Genomic DNA, 13,331 nt, shown 5'->3' with positions numbered 1-13,331 from the left:
GCTGGAACTATAATATAATGATTTGGTTTTAAATAACTTGCAAATTATTTGTTTCCCTTTCCAGGTACATCATCTGCAGTTGCTGTGCATTCTACAACTCAACGAGCAATAAGGACTAAAGCCCACGATGGGTTGCCCAATGCTGTTGGTCCTGAGTGCAAGAACCCGTTCAAAATGATAATGGCGGCCGGACAGCAGCAACAGCAGAGGTTGTTTCCTCCTCAGGAGGCGGGTGGAGCCCCGCAGCCTGAGCTTTACTCTGGATACCCCCGGGCACAGAGGCTACCGAGCGGGGATCCTGGAACTAAATCTCCATATCGGGTGGGGTATGGAGGCATGTTGAGCCCATCTTCCTCCAGTGCTAAACTGTATGGAGATGGCTCTCAGTCTCCCAGCACAGACACTCTGGGCAGCCCTGAGGGATTTCAGAGGACCAATCCTTGTGGCTTTCCAGGAGCCGGTAGTCCCGGTTCAGCATCCATCCATGGGAACCCTAGGACTCCTCTTTCCCCACCCAGAATAATGCTTCATGGCTCTCCTGCAGGCCAGCCATCCTGCGCCATGACAGGAAGGACTAGCACGCCCCTCTCCCCTACGGCCACTGCCAAAAGCCCTGTCATGAACATGAACATGCCCCGGGGGAACTTCCCACCCGGCATGGATTTGCCTCGAGCAGCATTTCATCATAAATCTCAGCCCCCTCTGCATTCTGTACCTCCCCCGCCATCTATACCACCACCCTGTGCTCTTCAGAAAAGGCAGTTGACCTCTGAAAAAGACCCCTTAGGCATTCTGGATCCCATTCCTAGCAAGCCACTTGGCCAGCCCCCAAACCATGCCCCCAACCCGCCCAACTTCCAGCCCAACATCCACTCTCAGGTACAAATGATGAATGTAAACATCCCCCCTCCTGCCATCGTTCCCCTGCCAAGCAACTTACCTTTACCCACAGTGAAGCCTGGACCTGTGGGCCATGGTGGCAATGTGCAAAGGACTCAACAGAGCGGTCCTTCCTCCTCCATGTCCCCCTCACCTGTCACTTCCCCTGTTCACATGGGTGGACCGGTTCTGGGGCGAATCGAGGCCTCACCTCATCGCTCGCGTTCCTCCTCCACCTCCTCCGAACACGGGAGCTTTGCAATGCCCTCGGGTCACCAGGCCCCATGTGCCACCATGAAGGTTCCCCCTCGTTCTCCCAGGTCGGCTATGGGGTCTCCCCGGCCAGCCATGCCCTCAAGCCCATCCACCAACAAAACCGACCCACTCCACCAGTATAAAGACTCCCAGCTGCTGCCTGGAATGGGAAACCCAGTCGGCACCCATCAGCACAGCAACTCCATGTATTCCCCCACCTCTTCCTCCTCTTCGTCCTCTCTGGCAACTTCCAGCACTTCCCAGAAGGGCCACCCTGGTCTCCTTGGGATGCCCCTCAACCAGATTCTGAACCAACAGAACGCCGCTTCCTTCCCAGCCAGCAGCCTCCTCTCAGCCGCAGCCAAAGCACAGCTAGCAAATCAAAACAAACTCGGCCCTGCTGGCAACAGCACTCCCGGCATGGCTGCTGGCGGTGCGGTCGGCATGCCGGCAACGGGGGCGGCCGGCGGAGGTAACGGTGGGGGTGTCGGCCCTCGAAGCATGGAGGGACACAGCACTTTAAATCCCATGCTCCCACCAAACTCCACCATGCTGCTAAACACTCCAGAAGGTCAGAGTGGCCGGGCGGCGCTGCGAGACAAACTCATGGCCCAGCAGAGGGATCCCGCACGGAAACGCAAGCAGTCGTCCGGCAGCGCTGGGAACCACGACAGTGGCAACACCATGGTCTTCAACATGCTCAATAAGCAGGGCATGGGTGGACCCCACATGCAGGGTCCCAGCGCTACAGAGCAGCTGCGTAAAGTGGGCCGGATGGGGAACCTGCACCCCAACGCCTCCATGGCTCAGCTGCTGCAGTCCATGAGCTGCCACAGTTCCCACAACATGGCGGGGAACAGCCACCGCCCTGGGCTCAGTTCTGGCTCACACGGAGCGGCGCCGCTTCACTACAACGACAATGCGGGCATGCAGCAGAACCTCCTGGTCCAGCAGAGATTGCGACCTCCAGGAGATTCCATCCAGCACTGCCAGAACCTGGACCCGTCAGGAGGCCACCTGGTCCCCCGTCCGGGCCAGTACCCCGACATGATGGCCCAGATGCAGGCTCAGTCCATGAACACCTGCGGTCCTCTGGGGCCAGGCGGCGGACCGATCGCACCGGACGGCATGCCGCTGGTACGCCCCAACACTAACCCACCACCACTGTCCCATCCGGGTCCGCACCCCTCACAGCTCCACAGTATGAGGAGGACGAACATCGTGCTGCACGGAGGGGGCGATGGAGGCTGCAACCAGACGGTCTCTGATGCAGGTGAGACTTTGCACAATTGGGAAGCAGCTGTCTAAATTTAAATCAGGCTCTTATTCTAAATGTCAAATGGCTAAAAAACAGTGAATGATATTTATTGGGTTGAATTGTTAACAAATGAACTTTTCAGCAAATCTCTACGGGTTTTCACACCTCGTAGTTCAGTAGATTGGATTCATTTGGGACCAACTTGCCATATTTGTTATATTTTCTCAGCTGGAATGATCCTCTGAAGCAAAGCTACTAATTGAAAACCTTGTTTACCTCCTGACCTGTGGGGGCGCTGCACCAAGAATTAAAACACTGAGCACAACTTCCTTTCTCACAAAATGTAAAGAAAAATACAGTTGTTTTAGATTTTAGTGGTTGTTTGTCTTCGGTAAAACATCACAAGCCATTTCTCCTGCTAGTGCTAGACAAGCATGTTTGTTTTGGTTGTTTTTACCCAGAATGCCCTGCGTAATAGTCCACTTCCTGCTTTATGAATATGAATTTATCTTTTGTAACCGTTTACATTCATCGCCACCATGATTTATAATGACTTATCTCATGAACTAACTAACTAATGTGTGGTTTCAATTATCTTCCTACTTTAATGGAAACACTACAGTTGTAAAATTACAACATCAGCAGGATAACGAGAATGTGTCTTTGAGGAACGCCATGTGTCATTTTTAATTACTTGGATTGGACAAATTCAGTCTGTCAAGAGGTCAGATAGTACTTAACGCACGAACTAAACTTTAAACCAAAAGACAAATTGAACTGGACTTGTGATGCAGTCGATTTTTAACCCTGACATTTCCTTGAATGTCTTGTAAACGTGGAGAACATCCTCTGCTGCCAATCCCCCTCCTCTCTTCTTCTGATAAGTCTCTGGCCTGATGAAGCATTGGTTTCTATGGTTATGAGTGAAGTAAAACCAAAGGATTTGGGTGATAGGCCCCGAGTCAAGATGATCCGACTCCTTCAGCGTGTCAAAGCTAACTAGTGGGCCCCTCATCTTTAGCGGCCCACTAATTGTCAGTCAGCCAGTGTTTCTCTCTGTTTTATTTGTATTCTAACGTCAGTGAATGGCGTGCAAAGCTAGAAATGGGATCTGCATCACGCTTTAAAGGAAGCAGCCCAGATAGGGAGCTGTAAAGAGCCTCTCCCAGAAAGCCGGTCACTATAGTAACGATAGACCCTGAATAGAGGCCAGAGTGAAGCCTTTGATGACAGTTTAGGTCGGTGTGTGTGATTTTGTAGGTCTGCTTGTGCCTTACAGAGTGTGTTCTTCTGTTTATTTGTATGCACATGGATGACTTGCAGTGTGACTGTATTTTTCAGATCTCGTTTCTGTTTCCCTCCCTGCAGTCGAACTGGAATCGTTTTATGTATTCGATTTGCGTTTTTGTGTTTTATCATAGAAATATGACCGAGGTCTGCTCCAGGCCACCTGCTCTTATCACCAGCTATTCTGTTTTTCTGACACGTGAATTCATTGAAATTCAGGCTTGTTGGTGGAGCCTGATGTTTTTCATCACTGGGGATTTTTAACATTTTCAGCATCCTCAGTGTAGCTGCTGAAACGGATGTTTGAGGTTGAAGTTAATTGGTCATCACAGGAGCAAAGTCAGCAGTTTTTAGAAACCCTGTAACCACTTGGGTTGGCCTTTCTTCTGTCCCCATTTCAGTTTCTCCATTTCAAATCACAATGAGCATTGTATACATGAGATTAGAGATTATTTCACTGCTTGTTTTTAGTGGTGTGATCAACAAATTAATGGTATGATAACTTAAAAAATAAGCATGATCATTTTTATTAAAGAGATGTTTTAATATAGTTGAAAAGCCAGCATTTGGAAAAACGCCTCAAACTCTGTATGAAGTACTTAGTTTGCATTTCCTGCCCCTTTTGCCTGTTTTCCCTGTCTAAGCTGATAACATGGACTCTGTAATCCATTTTAATTATTGTTGTTTTGTTTGTTCTGTAAATTGTAAATGTTTTTCATTTCAGTAGGTTTACTTGCATTAATAAGTTCTTAGTTCAAAAATGGTCTCCAAATGACAACATAGCGTTTATTGCTATAATTTCTGGAACTATTTATTGTCCAGCAAATTTCCTCTGGACAGGCCAAGGTGTGACCAACTGTTTTAGCTTTCACACTTCACATTTCTACAGGATTTCTTCACAGTTTCGTGAAAGATCAACCTTTTTGAAAGCTGAGTGGACATAAAAACAATTTGCACTGATGGTCAAATGAGCTAAAAAATAACAGATTAAAACATTAGATATCCTTGTTGTTGAGTTTTAGCAGCAAAAGGGTTTATGAATTCAAATCACTGCATATTTTGTCGTTTAATTGTTACATAATTGGCACAGGAGGGGTCTGTACTCCCACCAGGCCTTTTCACTCTGGACGTTCAATATTTACAGCACTTGTCCGACTTCTGTCATCTACAGAGATACTCAGATAAAGAGGGGTAGAAGTTGGGGTTAGTTAATTTCAGAAAATGTTAAAATCAGAATTATCGGTTGTAACAGTAATATTAATATCGGATATCAATGTTGGTCCAGATTTCCATTCCTAGCAGAAAGCGTTTCTTCTCCAGACGTGAATTCGGTTCTGATGCAGCTTTACAATGAGCCCCATTAGCTAGTCTGAGCATGGACTGCAGGTTTTGTGTTTATTCTAGGATTAAACCAGGGATTAATATTTCCACTTTGTGGCAGATGTCATGTTTGGCAGAGTTTCCCATTCTTCTGCATTTAAAAGCCTTTAAGAGTCGTAGAAACTGAGCTAGACGGTGGCGTCTGAGATGCAGCCTTGAACCATCTGTTTCCATACAGCTGCTGCGTTTGGACCCCCCCACTCACTGCCACTCACTCTGTCGCCATTAACAAATACTCAAAAGTTCATTGTAAACTCCCCCGGACCCCCTGTATCCAGTTGACCGCCGCCCCCATCCCCCTGCAGACTGAAACTGCTCCACCCGGCCCCCTTAACCCTCCACCCCCCCAACGAGCTTCCTGGCTGCGGACAGCACCACCAATCATCACTCGGTTTCCATGGCAGCGTCCCCCAGCAACAGCCGTCACTATATCATAGCAGTAGCGGATGATGTGGGGAGGACGGGGGAGGGGGTCAGGCGAGTTGGAGAGAAGAGGAAGGGGGGGCGGCGAGGAAGAAAAGAGAGCACACACAGCTGCCCTTCAGCGGCGCAGCATCGCACCAGCTGCTCCAGTCGCCGCTCGTCCATGTTCACACCCACAAAAACACGTCAGGCCTTCCAGATTCTGTATCTGCCTGGGCTTTGTCTGTTCACTTCTCCCTTCATTCATTGATACATCTGTGGCCTCCCTGTACTTTGTCCATGCGCCGTCCTTGGATGCTTTCGCTAACAAGTCTGGCTTTACTGTTCATCTGGCAGCTTGTCCATCTGTTGGTTTGGGCTGCAACAGATTGTTGATGTGCAACTTTTCCCTTTTGTGAGTCTCCACTCAGAAGCATTGATTTATTTTGTCTTTCCTGGTGGAAGCACCAGATTGGAGAAGAGCGATAAAGTGACTGAAACTAAAGTGCAGTGGAAGGGAAACCAATTTAATTTGCTTTATCATTTAGCCAAACGGAACATATTTAAAAGACTCATTTAGGTTTCATGTTGTAGTACTTGGATAATGAAGCCTTTTAATTAACACTTTAAGAGATTTCTCAGTTTGTTGCTTAGACTGATATTGTTGAGTACCTCCAGCATTTTTGTGATTTAGTTGTTTTCCGATTAAAATAATTGATTTCGTGGTGATACTTTTTCCCTCAATAGAGCTCTTCCAAAATCTACGTATAAAATAGGAGAAAAAATAACAAGCAAACAGATTAGACACACAATCAGAACTTAGATTTTTGTTACACGCCATATCAACTAATAGCAGTTTTGTAGAAGCAACAAATACTGCCACCTACAGGTGGAAGTTAGCGTCCCTTCTAAGATACAGTGATCTGTTTTGGGATGAAATCGCTTAATCGCGGAAAACTGGAGTAACTAACCAGAGCTAGAGCTCAGAGAAGCAACATTTCTGTTACTCCACAGAGAGATTATTCACTAAAACATCAACGCTACGGTGAACTGGGATGAATCGTTTCCCCTCTCTGGTTTTTCAGGCATTGGCATGGCCACCCTCCAGCCTCATGTGAACGCTGGTGGAGCTCCGATGTACCAACAGCAGGTCCACCAGCGAATGTCACAGGTTTCCTCTCACCCAGCCTACCAGGGGCAGCAGCACTTCTCTGACAACCAACACTACAAAGATGGCGGCAGCAACGGCGGCTCCATGGCCTGCCTCTATCCGAACTACCAGGTAGATTTGGTTCTGTTATTGTTTTTACAGTTAATGGTTTATTAGATTAAAATTTATTCCAAATGATTAAGTAATAACTTCCACTTGAAACTTGTTTTAGTATTGTAGTTTGGCCTCCATCCATCAGAGGGCACTGCTGGTTGATAGAGAATTAAAGATGGCGGCAGGATCCCAGAACGTGAAAGGGTTAAAACAGAGCCCACATCGGGATGTAAAACACTCTTCATGTGGTTCTGTTTAGAAATATAAACACTTGATAAGTTCTTTAAGTTCTTTAGTTTGAATATTTCTCTGTTCCTGGAAGATTAGTGTTTCACACATTTTATTATTTTTATGTTGTATTTTATGAATATAGTGTTTTATGGACTTTAACAATGTGAGAAAACCAAACTTTTCTGTCTCTTCAGTATCTAATGCACAAAATAACACTAAAATGTAATTTGTTATTAAAATTCAAAAAACTTGAGTTTTTAAGGAAATCGATTATCAATGTTAGATTAGAAATAAACTGCAACCAACTTTCTTTCAAATGGTTCAGAAAGTTCAGTTAGAACTCAATAGATCTGACTTTATGGATCAGGTTCTCCTCTGAGCCGTATCCAATACAGGTATTGATAATGTATTGGTTAATCTCTAATCATGTTGTTTTTTGTGTCTCGTCAGCAGGGAATGTTGCCCCACCCTCAGTTTGTGGAGGAGCAGCAGAGTGAGGGGCTCCCTGCAGGCTCTGAGCGGGGCGGCGGCGCCGGCGGCGGGCCGGAGGTGGTGGACGCCATCTACAGAGCGGTGGTGGACGCCGCCAGTAAGGGCATGCATGTCACCATCACCACCACGGTGAGCGGGACCACGCAGGCCAGCCCGGTGCCCGCCCTCAGTGCCATGAGTGCCTTCACTGCCAACGTGGGGGAACCCGTCAACCTCCCCCAGGCGGTCAGCGCCGTCCTGCACGGGCACCAGGACGGAGACCGGCCGCGGCAGGCCAGGTCCGGGCGCGGGCAGAAGAACATGGACGCCGGGAAGAGCACGCCAGACGGTCCAGAACCCAACGACTACTTCCGCTCCCCCGGCCGGGGAACGCCAAGAGGGCAGTGGGACGGAGAGGCGCCGCACGGCGGAGGCTTTGAGGCGCAGGGCAACAACGCCTGGGGAGGGGAGGAGTTCCTGGAGTGCTCTACCCAAGTGAGAAGTAGTCCTCTGATGGAGAGGCCTGCCAGCCTGGCCCCGGCGCCGCCCTGCCCCGCCGAGGGCTCCAACGACCACGGCCTGGCCCTTCCCCACGACAAAACCTTCTTCGACCGGTTCAACAACTGCAACCGGACCCCCGCCAACTACAAGGAGCGTCTGGAGCAGACGGTGGAGCGGTGCGCCCACATCAACGGCGCCACGCCTCACTTCAACGCCAGGGCTTACGGGGAAGTCCTGGGCCCCCCGCGACAGGAGCTGACGGGGGACGACCAGTCGCCGGGCTCCTCCACCAGCCTGGAGGGGCCCCTGGCCACGGCCAAAGACTACAGCCACTACAATGGCCACTTCAACGGCATGGCGCCCAGCCCCTCTGACACCAAGAGCCTGAGCAGCGAGGAGGACCTGCGGCAGCCCGACTCGCCGTCCTCCGAGCTCCTCCACTACCGATCCAGAACCTTCAACATGGGGGAGCTGGTCTGGGGCCAGCTGAAGGGCTTCCCCCCCTGGCCCGCCAAGCTGGCCGGTGATGAACAGGTGCACTGCGCCGCCATGCAGCTGCGAGAGCAGGCCAAGGTGAGGCGCCGCGTCCAACAACTTCCTTCACACCGTTACTGAAACCGTTAACCAGGATGAAGTGATTATTGAATAACTAACTGATTTAATATTGATTTGATATTTGGAGTAGAAAGGCCGCCTGCTGAAACAACACATTCAAAAACTATTCACACTTTTTAAGATTAAAAAATACATTTGTAAATGTTTTACCAGAAATGTTGGCTTCATCTGGTTCAAATTATGTCAAATATAAATTCTGATACTGAGCATCTTTTGCTCAATCATTAATCAATTGAAATCAATATTGAATTGATAAATCAAGCAGAAAGGGCGGAGCTTCTCACATGTTGTTGCATATTTTCCATTTTAAAAAGTTTATTTTGATGCATTTCTAATAGTATATAGAAAAGGCTCAAAGGAAAAATCTCCAGAATATGAATTTGATTATTAAATTGTCACAATAATCAATTCCACAAGCAGAAGTTTTAGTTTCACCTGGCTCAAATTCTGAAAAAATAAAATACTGTTTTTTTAATAAAATATAAATATATGTAAATATATTAAACACCTTTTGGTATTAATCTGTTGATCCAAAAAAAAATCACTAAATTTGGGCCAATAAATTTTTTTTATTTAAAAACAAATTGAAATATTTGTTTGCATCTTTTGTTGCATTTTTAATATTGTATAAAAAGGCTTAAATCCAATTTAGTCAGAATAATTGATTACTAATATAGTTATTAATTGCAGCCCTGATCTGACCTAAAGTTTGACCTTTGACCCTGCAGGTGGAGCCGGAGAAACTAAAAACACTAACCCACGACTTGGAGGCTCTGGACCGAGCCGCCAAGCGAGGCCTGAAGTAAGAAGCTCCTCAGAGATCACAGTGAACGTTGAGCTCTGCTGTTGTTGGTTTCCATGGTAACGATAAAATGAACTGTTTTCTGCAGACCCAAACTGAACAACCCCCTGCAAGTCGCTCTCCATGAGGCCATGAGCGAGCTCGACAAAATGTCAGGCACAGTGAGTATCTGAAACCGAGTCTTCAGTTTTTACACACAGACCTGCTTCAGGTCATCAGTTAAATGTAACAATTTAACAGTTTTGAAATGATCATTTTGTTCATCGAGGGAAAATCTGAACCTTTTTAATTTAGCTACAACCTGACTGCATGAAGCAGCAAAGATCTCCCATCATCTGAAGAGATTCACCGGGTTTCTGTTACAAAACTCTTCCAATATTCCACTGATCTGAAAAAGAAAAACATGTTTCTATTAATCAACAAACCTAATTAAAATCACACATGGAGAAGTTCATCTACTCAATAAGTCATTAAAAAACACACTGACATCGTCCTCACAGGCCTGTCACAATAAATCAATTAACTGCAGGATTAAAACAAGCAATTATTTTATGCAAATAATCTGGATTTTATTGTATTTCTCATTTCTTTTTCTGCCAAAAACTGTATGATAAAACTCTCCAGTCTGGTGCTTTGGTCTCAACTAGCACTTTGTTTACAGAGATTTCATAGTTAATTTTATTTGTTGTTTTGTTTGTTTGTTTTGGACGATGTCTTCCAGTTCCAGTGTTAAATACTCATCAGAATATGAAGCTTGTAAATCTTTTAAAATGTGTTCTTGCATTATGATTACCATCATTTCACTTAAAATAGACTGAAAACAACAATATTATTGTTTATCCCAATAACTTCTGGGACAATTTATCATTAAACTAAATGTGTTATTGTGACAGACCTACTAATTAATTTAAATTTATTTTATGCTCTTTCCCTTTTGCGTTGCTGCAAACGGCAGCGTGACCCAACAGGTCACAGTCAACAACAGTCACTGCGTTGTTGACAACTTGATTCAAAAAAGAATCTGTCATCAGATCAATAATCGTCCTGAAACCTGCAGCCGGTGCAGCACAGTCCAGACATTTCCTGACAGAGATGTTGAGTTTGTATAAAATGTGTCTCTAACATTTTCTCCGTCTCCAGCTCCCATCCAGGGAACGTCAGCTGATGCTTCCCAAGCCCAAGAGGAGGAAAATATCCAGATAACATTGAATGTGTCCGGCCCACGCGCGTCCAGACGGGGCGGTCTGAGCTCTTCAACAGGTGCTACACATGGACTTTCAGTGGTACAAACCTCGTCCCAACTTGACTCTGACTGACCACAGACGGTGCTGGAAACTCCAATCACCAATACAGTTTTAACTGTAGAGAGAAAAATAAGAAAAACACACAAAAAAACATTAAAACGTTGCAATTTGTCTACAGTTCACTGAATTAACTATTTTTTTCTAGTATAAGATAGTAAAATAAACAAAAAAAGCTACAAGCAGTACCTTACATATTTAAGAAAAATAGACAGTCCAAATATTTCTGATACATTTTCAATATGTATATAGATAATCCTGAAATTTCCTGCTATTAAGAATTGTATGTAAATATTGTACAATGTCATGTACAAGCGTACCTAATGCACATTTTATCTTTTATTGTACAAACAAAGCAGTAGAAGTGTACCGATGTCCTGGTTTCTATCCAGACGTGTAGGAAGCCTAAAGCTTTTCTATCATCACCGACGTCGTGCTGTTTCCCTTTTCTTCAGTCCAGGATCGGCCGAGTGTTCGTTCACAAACAAAACAGAATGAACTTTACCAGCAGAAAGTGTTCCGTGTTTATTTTCCTCCACCAGCTTCATCCAGGACAGGAAAACCGTCGTGTTTACGAATCCGGCGAGGCGCTTTTCAGAAGGAATAATCCAACAGAAAAGCTTCGTTTCTCTCAAACGGTTTCAGTTTCAAACGTTTGGGTGGATTTTTCCTTTGAGATTTCAGCCGTCGTCTGATTCGGTCGTTCTCATGCTAGTGTGTACAGTATTTTAGTTTGTTTTGTCACAACTATAGCTTTAGGTGGACTAACCAACCTCAGAGTTTAGATCATGAAAGGAAACACTAACTTGACGGAAGCATTTTTCTTATTTAGAGGCCTTTTTGTTTCTGGTTTTTGTTGCTTGTTGATGTAAATTATTTATGTACAGTACTCCATATTTATTTTAAGCTTTACAAATATGCTAGATGGCAATAATACTACCAAGAGTTGAGAACTAAAGCCTTATATGTGTATATGTATGTTTTGTTTCTGTTCTGTTCTGTTTTTTAACAGGTGAACAATAGATCATGTGTCCCGTTTTTATTTAAGAAGTTTGGCGCTCAGATTTCTCATTTTGTTACACGTTGTGTCACGGGGTGTTTTGCTATAAAAACCATGTTATTTATGAATATTAACCTCTTAAAATGCAGACATGGAGGTTTTACATGCAGTTTTAACACTACTATACTGACAGTATCGGAAACGCTGCATCAAACTGCTGCTCCTCCTGATCAATAACCTGAAATCGCTACCGAATGATCAAGTGCAATAAACCAAGCGATGGATCAACAGCATCTCCTGCAACCGTTAGTGCTCTGCTTGCTTTCCTTTTCTGTTCAAACTTCTCTTCACTCTGTAGTTTTGTAGACACTCCACTTGTTACAACTCAAGATGTTTCTTCTGACCAAAGCAGTTCCAGTGCTAATCATGAAAATCGTCTCTTTTTAAACCCAATATTCAATTCTCATCCGATTAAACGATCACAGTTCCCTCCAACCTGACGTCCTAATTTCAACCAGTGTAACCAGTTTAACCAGTTTAACTTCTAAAGGCCGTTAACCAGCAGTTTAAAAACAGCAGTTTTAGATTCCAGACTCTCATTTTAACATCTACTGATGAAATTTAAAGATTGAACAACTGGAAACAGGAACTACAGGGATTATTTGGAAAACATCACAGCAAACAGGATTTAAAAAGACAAGATGGTGTGACTGAGAGATTTGATATTTATCATTTATAGAGTTAAACTCACTAGCTGGGATATTATGAGTTTATAAATGAGGTTACATATAAATTCAGCTTTAACTAGTGAGCATGACTCTTATTAAGATGATTAAAATATCAACTAAATTGGGAGTTTTAATCTTTGCTCTTTGATTTTTCTTTTATTTAACCCATAAGTTGTTTTTTTTTGTCAGTGGAAACAGAACTACATATTTTTCTAGAAGTGAAAAAATCCCCATTTTAAAAAATACTTATCGTTTTCAGTTTTTTAAAGAATCTGTTTATTGATACACTACAACATAACATATCTGTATCCAGACAATAAAATATTAAGCACTACTTGAAAAGCAAATTTCACTCATTTTTCCAGTCATTTTATTTTGTTTTTGCTTGAAGAAGTTATTTTATTTTATTTTATTACAAATCTCCTCCTGTCCTCTTCTGAACACATGAACTCTTTCGGTAAAGTTCATTCTGCTCTTATGTTTTATTTTATTATTTTTGTGTGAAATGTCAGGATCCCGTTCTGCCACGTCCACGTTCTCCGTGGTCAAACATAGGAAACAGTTTTTGCCTGTGATTCTGTGTTGAGGTGTGAGTGTCAGTTTTTATTTCCCCTCTGTTTTTTTTTTTTCCTCTGTCAGTATTTTCTTTCTCTTCGGCTTGTAATTAAGTATATATTTTCTCACTAATATATACTTTACAAAAAGAATAGACCTGCGTGAAGTACCGTGTGCACTTGGTTGCTCTTGTTTATTTCTTTCCTTTCTGCATTAATGTGGGTTAGGAATAGTGTGTCAGAGTCCATTATTTTCAGATTGTTTGGACTTTTTTTTTTTAATGGTTTGATGTAAGCAGCATTTTTTTGTAAATATTGTGAAACATTACAGGTCATGCAGTGATGTAACATTTTGAATAATGTTGCACAGATGTTTAAGATATTAAAAACATGTTCACTCTTA

At 44.1% G+C, this 13,331-nt stretch overlaps 1 protein-coding gene across 5 annotated transcripts in view; it reads left to right on the top strand.

Annotated features, from left to right (window-relative positions):
* LOC122826993 (methyl-CpG-binding domain protein 5-like) overlaps positions 1-13,331 on the top strand; it is a 24,020-nt gene extending 10,689 nt beyond the window's left edge. For 2 of the 5 annotated variants that reach the window (XM_044109439.1, XM_044109440.1), the window contains exons 5-11: positions 65-2,407; positions 6,547-6,743; positions 6,844-6,954; positions 7,407-8,501; positions 9,272-9,345; positions 9,434-9,506; positions 10,486-13,331. In XM_044109439.1, coding sequence (XP_043965374.1) covers positions 65-2,407; positions 6,547-6,743; positions 6,844-6,954; positions 7,407-8,501; positions 9,272-9,345; positions 9,434-9,506; positions 10,486-10,548 — 3,956 coding nt within the window. In that variant the 3' untranslated portion in view covers positions 10,549-13,331. The remainder of the gene's footprint in view (positions 1-64; positions 2,408-6,546; positions 6,744-6,843; positions 6,955-7,406; positions 8,502-9,271; positions 9,346-9,433; positions 9,507-10,485) is intronic. The other 3 variants (XM_044109441.1, XM_044109443.1, XM_044109442.1) reach the window with 3 other exon arrangements.

Source organism: Gambusia affinis, linkage group LG24, assembly GCF_019740435.1.
Source record: "Gambusia affinis linkage group LG24, SWU_Gaff_1.0, whole genome shotgun sequence".
NCBI lineage: Eukaryota > Metazoa > Chordata > Actinopteri > Cyprinodontiformes > Poeciliidae > Gambusia > Gambusia affinis.
The sequence above is the reverse complement of the archived record's forward strand: the minus strand, read 5'-3'. Positions and strand labels throughout refer to the sequence as shown.